The sequence below is a fragment of the Dictyostelium purpureum genome (genome assembly GCF_000190715.1).
Source record: "Dictyostelium purpureum unplaced genomic scaffold DICPUscaffold_71, whole genome shotgun sequence".
Taxonomy (NCBI): Eukaryota; Evosea; class Eumycetozoa; order Dictyosteliales; family Dictyosteliaceae; genus Dictyostelium; species Dictyostelium purpureum.
The window spans coordinates 783-10532 of record NW_003519408.1 but is presented as its reverse complement, the minus strand read 5'-3'; the positions used below and the strand labels follow the sequence as shown (position 1 = coordinate 10532).

At 24.0% G+C, this 9750-nt stretch overlaps 5 protein-coding genes across 5 annotated transcripts; 2 read left to right on the top strand and 3 right to left on the bottom strand.

The window, feature by feature from the left end:
• Positions 1–122: 122 nt before the first annotated feature.
• DICPUDRAFT_77353 (uncharacterized protein) lies at positions 123–560 on the bottom strand (the record flags this gene model as incomplete). The annotated part of the gene is made up of 1 exon (XM_003286422.1): positions 123–560. The coding sequence occupies one exon, from the start codon at positions 558–560 to the stop codon at positions 123–125; it is 438 nt and encodes a 145-aa protein (XP_003286470.1).
• Positions 561–721: 161 nt separating this feature from the next.
• DICPUDRAFT_150443 (uncharacterized protein) lies at positions 722–1556 on the bottom strand (the record flags this gene model as incomplete). Its single annotated transcript, XM_003286421.1, has 3 exons — positions 722–1149; positions 1323–1402; positions 1474–1556. 3 exons carry the CDS (start codon positions 1554–1556, stop codon positions 722–724), a joined length of 591 nt encoding a protein of 196 aa, XP_003286469.1.
• Positions 1557–2094: 538 nt separating this feature from the next.
• On the bottom strand, positions 2095–2766 carry DICPUDRAFT_77351 (uncharacterized protein; the record flags this gene model as incomplete). Its single annotated transcript, XM_003286420.1, has 2 exons — positions 2095–2519; positions 2625–2766. 2 exons carry the CDS (start codon positions 2764–2766, stop codon positions 2095–2097), a joined length of 567 nt encoding a protein of 188 aa, XP_003286468.1.
• Positions 2767–3624: 858 nt separating this feature from the next.
• DICPUDRAFT_150441 (uncharacterized protein) lies at positions 3625–5448 on the top strand (the record flags this gene model as incomplete). Its single annotated transcript, XM_003286436.1, has 2 exons — positions 3625–4778; positions 5370–5448. 2 exons carry the CDS (start codon positions 3625–3627, stop codon positions 5446–5448), a joined length of 1233 nt encoding a protein of 410 aa, XP_003286484.1.
• A 2149-nt stretch (positions 5449–7597) lies between these two features.
• On the top strand, positions 7598–8373 carry DICPUDRAFT_77349 (uncharacterized protein; the record flags this gene model as incomplete). The annotated part of the gene is made up of 2 exons (XM_003286435.1): positions 7598–7618; positions 7714–8373. 2 exons carry the CDS (start codon positions 7598–7600, stop codon positions 8371–8373), a joined length of 681 nt encoding a protein of 226 aa, XP_003286483.1.
• Positions 8374–9750: the final 1377 nt, after the last annotated feature.

Below are 9750 nucleotides of genomic sequence, written 5' to 3'. Positions count from 1 at the left end.
GATTTTCAAAATATTTTATTTTTTATTTTTTTTTTATTATATTTATACAATTTATTATTTATATAATTATTATTTATTATTATTATACATTTTTTTATTTTATTTATTATTTATACAATTTATTATTCAATTTTTGTTGCAGCTTTGTATCCTGGATTATGGAAAGCAATATTACAAATATCATGGTGGAACACACTGTGACATTCACATTGAGCTCTTATATATGAATTTTCTTTATAGCCTACCCCTTCAATTGGATCACTACTACACACAAAACAAGAACCTCTTTGTTTTTTATTTCCATCAATTGTAACATTAACGAGCTTTGGAAAAAAGATTGTATTTCTTGATGTTTTTCTAACACTTGATGTTTTGGATGCTAATTGGTTATTAGCTAAATGAAATATAAACTCTTTGAAACAGAATTCCTTCTCGCTATTTCTTAAATGCATGTTTGTAACTGCCATGCAATTGTGTAATATAGTGTACAAAACATCATTTAATATAACTCTTGGATAGTTGGGCGAGCGGTGGATATTTCTTTGTGGGTTTATAACCATTTTGGTTGAGTCAACAAAGTTGTGGTTATGGTTGTATAAATGAATTACTCTCGGCGTATTGATTGGTTTGGTTGTGTATCTATCAGTGTTTTTATCTTTAACTCTTGTAGATTTTTGAAGGTCCTCTCTTTTCTCTTTAAAAATTGGTTTTGGTATATTCGTTAAAGAGTAACCGATTGGTCCTCGGTCCACATTAATCTATTCTTTTCAAGTATTTTCCAATTTTCTAATTGACACCAAGCTCTTTCTATTAAGGAACGATATCTTGAAATACTTTGGTTTAATTCACACTTGGATTTTGGATATATTGGAAATATAACATTTTCACAGTATTGCCTAATTTTAGGAAATACTGCATCAGCAACCAAAAATTCTTCATCTGTAAGCAACCCAACAACTTTTAAACTAAGAAAATTTAATGATACCTGATCAGGTATAGATCCTTGGAAAGAATGAGAAAGATATTGAAACTTTCCTAATCCATCAACAATACCAATTATTGATATACATTCTATTTTTTCTTTGCCACTATGCATATTGTTTCTATACTGTTTTGTAGGTGCCCTGCTTGTTGGAGTTAGATTACCATCTATAAATACAGTAAAACCGTTTGAAATTTTGAATTGGTTTTTATCAAACCAGTGACCACGTGCTAACCTTTCTTCTAATTTAGGTTGTTTGTCAATTACCTATTGCAGAGCGCCCTATATCATTTGTTCCTCTTCTAACAGTTGATTCACCTCTTTCTCTGCCTAGTAACACCACCTCTAGCAGCACCATTTCTTCTTCCATCATCTCCATCTTCAGCTGTACCATCGCCTTGATCTTCAGATTTACCATCACTTTGATTATTATTATTACTAGTTACTAACGCCAATTCGTTAGTTTCTAACGCCAAAAAGAAGTTACTAACGCCAAAAAGAAGTTACTAACTTTCGGAATTACCATGCTTGGACACCAAAATAGTAAAAATTGTGATTTTTCAAAAATAAACATTTTTTAATGTAGATTTTAGGTTTGTGTAACTATAATTATAATAATTATTAACAAAATCTTAAAAAAATATATATTTTTTTTATTTAGATGATACGTACACATAAAACAATTTTTTCTTGACTAAATAGCTGTGGAATTATAACAGTATTATTTTTTGTTCTTACATCTGGATTGTAAGTTAATTCGTTATTACATAAATGTAAAAGAAAATCTCTAAATTTGTTCTGGAATATTTGTTAAAACATAGAAAGTTTTATCTTTTTTACACTTCCAAACTATTGCATGCATGAACCATTTTGATCATATTTTAACTCGCCTAATTCGAATCTCGTTTTACCTCTTATTACTGTTGTAATTTGATCGAATATATTGGTACAACGATTTGAAGTTATAGAAATAATAAAAAATATCCATTTAGCACCAATGTTTTCATATTTTCTATACCACCCAAAAGACCAGCATCAATAATTAAACACTTTTGTTTTTTGTTTTTTAAAGATTTAACTGTTCTATTAAAATCTCTTGACCGATTGGTGTTTTATCGGGTAGCAGGGGTACATTTGTGTGAATCTACAGTTTTCCATAAAATGTTGCCAACTCTATCAGCTTTACCAGGAATTCTTTTCTTTAAGCCACCTCTACCAGTCCATTTAAATAAATCATCATCCAATGATAACTCGTCGCTTGGTGCCCATAAATCTTTAATTGTTTTATTAACATCTTTATAAATGATATTCATATCCGTTTTCTTTTCATCTGTACCGAAACCTTCATAATGTAAAGCTCTATGAATAGATACTCTTGAAAATGACATTGTATTTGAAACAGCAGAATTAAAAAATAAAAACTGTGTGACTGAATTAGATTTGGTCCAAAATTCATTAATATTTGCCAATCTATTTAAACCATGGAAAATATAGATTGCAAAATAAGCTTCAATACAATACCATGGAGCAAGTTTATCTTTTTGTGTTTAACTACGTATTGTTAATTCAATATAAAGCTTTAGTGGTGTATCGGCCACACCTTCTCGAACCAAATTGATGATTTCGTTAATTGACAAAATACCTTCAAATTGCTTTATCCATTCGGTAAACCCGGTATGATTAATATTAATCTTGTGTTCAACTTGACAAAGAAAAGATGTTGTGTGCTGAATGCTAATGATAATTTCTTTATTAACCCTTAAAATGTTAGAGTACGGATGCATCTTTTTTTTTTTATTTTTTTTTAAAAAATATTATGCGGTTGGATCAAAACATGCCATTTAAAAATTTTTGACAAAAAAAAAAAAAAAAAATTTAATAAAAAATTACATTTCCCATATAAAAATTTCAAAAAAAAAAAAAAAAAAAATTTTTTTATAAATTTTTTAAAATGGCACAACAAAAAAATTTTATTTTTTTAATTTTTTTTTTTTTTAAAAATTTTGTTAACAGCTCTTGGTAAATAAAAAAATTTTATTTTTTTTTTAATTTTTTTTTGATTATCATTTTTTTTTATATTTTAATGAATTATTATGTGCTATTCCGATCAGTAAAAAATGGCAATTTACAAGCTTGCCATTAAATAATAATGATAATTTTTTTTTTTCATAAATTTTTACAAGGGGGTGTCTCGACAAAAAAAAATTAAGAAATGAAATTTTTTTTTTTTTTTTTTTTTATATATAATAAAAAAGTGATGCACATAAAAAAAAAATTTTCATTTCTGAATTTTTTTTTAAAAAAACTCCTCCAAACACCCCCTTGAATTTTTAAAAATTTAAATTCAATTATTAAAGAAATATTGGTGATTTTTCGACAGCTTATAATAATAACAAAAATAATAATAGAAATAATTTATAAAATAAAATTGAAGCACCAAATCCCAACTTTTTGATTGAATCTTTTTCAATCTTTTGATTTTTTTTTAAAATGGGTTTTTGTTTTTTCAATTTAATTTTTAATTTTTTAATTTCTACACCCAATTTTTTTTTTCTTATTCTTTTTTTTTTTTTTCAAAAACAAACACACACAATAATTTAAAAGTAAAAGTAATAATATTTAAAAATAATAAATTTCATTAAATGGATAATAATAGTGATATCAATATTTCTCAAAAGGAAGATAACCAAGAAGATGGTGATGCCAAAGTTTCTCAAGATCAAAAAATAGAAAAAAGAGATAAAAGTGAAGAAGAAGAGGAGAAAGAAGAGGAGAAAGAAGAGGAGAAAGAAGAGGAGAAAGAAGAGGAGAAAGAAGATGGTGAAGTGGAGGAGGAAAAAGAAAATGGAAACGGAGATGGGGTTCAAAATACCAATTTAGTAAATAGCATGATTCAGTTTATCATGGAAACTACAAGTAAAAATAATAAAAATAATGATTACCATTTCCAAAATCATCAAAACTTAAACAACCACCAAATACAATCTTTACTAAATGAAAAAGATGAAATTATAGAACAATATAATTACACAGTAAAATTTCACACAGAAAAATTTGATCAATTTAAACAAGAAAGAGATAGAGGTTATACAGGAACTAATAATTTAGGAGAGGTCCTTATTCATGTCATGGATGAAATAAAGAGAAAACACGTTCAAGCAACTGGAGAACTTGGAGAAATATATCACAGATTTTATGACTATTGTAATAATAATAATGGTAATAACAATAATAATAACAATAACAATAACAATAACAATAACAATAACAATAACAATAACAATAACAATAACAATAACAATAACAATAACAATAACAATAACAATAACAATAACAATAATAACAACAATTACAATTACAATAACAATAACAATAACAATAACAATAACAATAACAATAACAATAACAATAGCAATAACAATAATAATAGCAATAGCAATCCAGAATTGTCAACACCAAGTACACCTTCTGCAATTGAACCAAAGAAGCGTAAAATAGACAAGTTTGAACCAAGATATGAAGAGGGGGAGATTGAAAATGAAGAAACTAATATCAGTGACTCCAGTTTAACAGAAAGAGAAATTAAACTTTTAAAAAAGCTAAAATCAGAAAAACGTAAGAGAGTTAAATTACAAACAACTATTGGTTCTTTAAAAGACTCATTAACTAATAACTTCATGGACTATGAAATGGCACATATACAACTAAAACAAATAATCCTCAAAAAAAACAACAAAATCAAAACACTCAAAAATGATTTAAATGAAAAAGTGGAAACTATTTTAAAAATTAGGGAGTATTTTGAAAAAGAAAAAAGAACATTAGAAAAAGAAAAATAAGGTATCATATATTATCATTGTTATTTGTATTAATAGTTTACTTATTTAAATAAAGAAAAAAAATTAAAATTATAAGGTTTTTATTTTATTTAATGATTCTGTCTTTGTAAAAAATATTTTTATATTCATGTTTTATTTAAAATGTCTTAGTTTTGTTTATAAAACGGACGTAGAGTCATCGCCACATATTTTGTGGCTCTGATGTAATAGTTGTTGTTTTTTTGTAGTAGCAGCTGTTGTACAATTGTAGTCGTTATTATTTGCTATTCATGAATAAAAAAATAATTTAATAAATAACTACATTTTTTAAAAAAAAATTTTGATAGGTTAAAAAATACTTTCCTCAAATTGTTTTACTTCATTATTATTGAGAACAGAAACAATTTAACTCCAGTAGTGTATCAAAATGATTTATACATTCCAAACAATAAAAATTATAATTAAAAAGTTAAAATTTAAGTTTTTAAAACTTTAAAAAAAAAAAGATTGGAAGAAAAAACGAATTTATACAATTAATATATGTAAATGTGTTTTTATTATTTTATTAGTTTATTAGATGCTTTCTTTAATGTACTACTTTTATTTTTCAATGTTGCATTGATTCGATTTATTAAACATTCGAATTGATAACATTTCTTTATTATATGACCATTGATTCTGTTATATTAAAATCGGGGCTTTAAGGTTGTATTTAACCAACTGAAATATTGTTTTTTCTGATATACTCTTTAACTATCTTGGTAGTATGAGATGAGCAATTTTCATCACAAATTTCTGGAACCTCTCAGGCACCTGTAGCTAATATTATAATTTCTAAACTGATATTCTAAAAAATGATACACAATTCACTCTGAATTAAATATCCAGGACCATCATAGACAATGTTTCCCCACCTTTTCTAACTTGCTTTAATATGAATCTAGTAAAAGATTAGAGTCATAGATCTTTTATCATGGTATTTATCAATACCGGGCTTCATCCAATGATTTTCCCATTGTTCCACAGTCCAGTTTTCACGTTGATCAATGCCGGTGATGGATGTTATTACTGCTGGATTAACAGGATCTAAGTGTTATTTATACTAAAAATTGCCAAAAATGCTTCTTTTTTATTTTATTGAAAAACACAGAAGGTTAAACCAATTATAACGTTGCAACTAAAAAAAAAAAATAAAAAAAAAAGAAAAAAAAAGAAAAAAATTAAAAAATTAAAAAAAATTAAATTAAATATTTTACAAAAAATTTATTTTTATATTTTTGCAAAATCATTTTTTTTATTTTTTGCAAAACAATAAAATAGTTTTATAAATAAAAAATATGTATAAAGTTTATTAAATTTTGTTTTTACTTATTAACAGTTAGTTTGTATAAAGAAATTAGTATGTATTCTCTAATTATGTAGGTAATGTAAGTAACACTCACAGTTTATTTTGTTATGTTTTGTATTTGTTGTTTTAATTGTAATTATTATAATGTTGTCATTTTTTTATCGTTCCAATGTGTTTTCTTATTATTATTCTATATTTTGTTAATTTCAAAAAAAAAAAAAAAAATACTATCTTCACACACCCAACCAATTAAAAAATAGAAAAATAAATAAAAAACAATAGTGGTTATATAGCAGCATGCCAAAAAAAAACAATTTTTTTCAAACACACAAACATCAACAAACTCACACACAGAACATCACACATTTTCTATACTATTATAAATTTGATAAAATGATGTTATAATGAAGCAATAACAAATTTAATTATAATTTAAAAAAAAATATATATTTAAAATCGAAAATAACAATAATTCAATTAAAAGAACGGAAAAAAAAGTTTTTTATATATTAAATTACCAACCACAATATAATTTTGTCTCAAAAAACAAAGATGATAATAAAGAAAAGAAAAAATAAAGATAAAAATGGAATATAATAATAATTTTAGTATGTAATTAAATTAAATTATCTTAATTATTGTTTTTATTATAAATAAAGAAGAAAACAAATTAGATTCAATAGATTTGTGTTGATATCCCTCCCCTTTTTTCTACAAACAGTAGTGTTCGATATCAATACAAATTTTAATAAATAATATAATACAACTAATAATACAGCTATACAGTTTTACTTTCTAATCCATTTCAATTTTTTATAGTGTGTCTGTTGGGTATTTATTGGGTGTTTGTTGTGTGTTGTGTGTTGTTTGTTGTTTGTTGTGTGTTGTTTGTTGTGTGTTGTTTGTTGTGTGTTGTTTGTTCTTTATAATCTTATCTCACATATTATATTTCATCATATTTTTTCTTTTCTTATTATCATTCAAATAATTGTCTTATGGTGGAAACAAAATATATTTTGTAGTATATATATATATATATAAATAAATAAAAAAAAGAAAAAAAAAAATTAGAATACAACAACTTAAAAAATTTAGGTTTTTAAAAAAAAGAAATTTATTTAATCATTGCTACCATATATCACAATTAGCCCCCCCAATTCACAAAAAAAAAAAAAAAAAATTAAATTAATATTAAAAATTATATTATGTTTTTAAAAAAATATTTAAAACTTTTATTCAAACCCAAAAAACATATACAAATAATAACAATAATAAAAACAAGTATGTGTTTATTGTTAATAGACAATGCAACTAATTTTGGATGATTAAATAAAAAAAAATATTCTTTTTTTTTGTAATTTTTTTTTATTTGCTTTAAATATTTCATTTCATTTATTATTATCTATAAATTCTTGAATTATAAAGAAAATTTATAATTTTTAATGAAAAATGTCTGATTGTCTTCCTGAGGTAATTATTCTAAAATATAACTTTTTCTTAAAGCTTTATACTAATAAAATGTTTTTTTGTTTTTTAAATTTTATTTAACAATTAAACTTTATTAGATTGTTAAAAAAGTAACATTACCATCAATTAAAGATTGTATCAGCCCTGATGCTTTCAAAAATCTACCCCCAAGACAAAAATTTATCCGTAGATTAACAGATCCATCAAACTACTGTTATTCAAGAAAAAGACTCGCTATCTCAAATTCGAACGGTGATCCATCTTATATCTTTGATGATTCTTGGTCACTCAATACTCTCCGAACTGATTATGTCCAAGTTAATGCATATCCAAACTACAACAATGGTTTTCTTGTTCAACCAAATTTCTATGATTTGAGTACCCAACAAACTCAATCAAATGTATCGCAAACCGTTCAAACCCACTCAAATTTCCATATGAATACCCTGCAAACCCATCCAAATGTATCGCAAACTGGATACCAACCAACCCCAGAATATCTAACTGCAATAAGGATGCAACAATTTCATCAATTTCATATCTGGAATCTAGAAAGACAACAGTTAAATCAACTACAACAGATTGGACAACAGTCTCTACAACAACAACAACAACAACTACAAATACAACCACAATACTCACAATACTCACAATACCTACAATACCTACAATACCTGCAATACCTACAATACCTAAAATACCTACAATTACCACCAGTACAATTTCAACAACAACAAATTCAATCGACAAAAACATAGAGGTTAAAAAAAAGAATGACCTTTATGTAATTCATATTCCTGAAATACAAGACAAAAAATTTGGAATAAAAATATTTAATTTTGTAATTCTCTTTTTTAATAAAAAGAAATAATTAATTAAATAAATAAAATCAAATTTGAATATATTTTAAAATTATTTATTTTTATTTTATTATTTATTCTATAGATGTTGCTTTATTTTTGGAGCTAATAGCTTCCAGAAAAGGTATAGAGTTTAATCTTTCGCCCATATTTTTGTTATTATAATTATTGTTATATATTGTATTTTCAATTAAAATTTCCATATGTTTTCATCTTGAATACCATTTCTAAGATTATCTTGATAATTTGCGAAATTCATTAATTATTCATATGCATTTTTATTACCAATTTGAGTCCATTATAATTATTATTACTATTACTGTGATTAAGCAGCCTCTTTTCTATTATTTCTATAAATTATTTTATATCGTTAGTTGATACTAAATATCTTTGTAAAATCAATTTACCACGTTCTGCTATGAGAAATTGTATTAATATTTACCTTTAACTCTTCAAAGCTTCAATTATTAAAAACTTTACATTTATTTAAGAAATAAAGGAATTTTCATTTTCTTTTTTTGGATAAAGGTTATTATATCTTTATTTTAGTTACATTATCTAAGTTGATATTGGAAAAAAAGTTGCTGAAACAAAACTATTTACTCTATATTTTTTATTACTAATTGGATTATTATATGATTTAATACTAATTAGTTCACTGCTAATTCTATTTAATTGGCTCTATATGAAAAAATTTTAGCTTAATATATTTTTAAAAAATTTTTAAAAAAAATATTTATAATTATATATTTACAACTGTTGATTTATGTGCACCCAATTTTTTGCAATTTTTGAGCCCGACTTATAAAAACAGAGGTCATAAGTCAACATTGAGTATCGTACTTTATCACTTAACCTCATTTATTTTTTACTATAAATTATTTTTAAACTTTTAATTTATTTTAATTTTTTTTTATAATTTAATAAAGGGTTACAGCTAAATAAAAAGGCGGTAAAAAATAAAGAAATTTTTTTTTTATTATTTATTTTACCCTTTTTTATTTTTATTTATAAAAATTAATGATTACTAAGGTTATTCATATAAAAAATATTATTGGTAAATGATAAAAGTTGGGGGTCTACATATTCCGGCACTCTATATGATTTATATTGAGAAATGAATTTATTTCACTCTCTTATATTATAAACATCATGCTTTGGTTTCAGAAATGTGATAATTAAAAAAATGAAATAAAAAAAAAAAATTTATAAAGATATTTTTAAAAAACTTAATAATAAATTTTTTTTTTTTTTAATTTTTTTTTTATTTTTTTT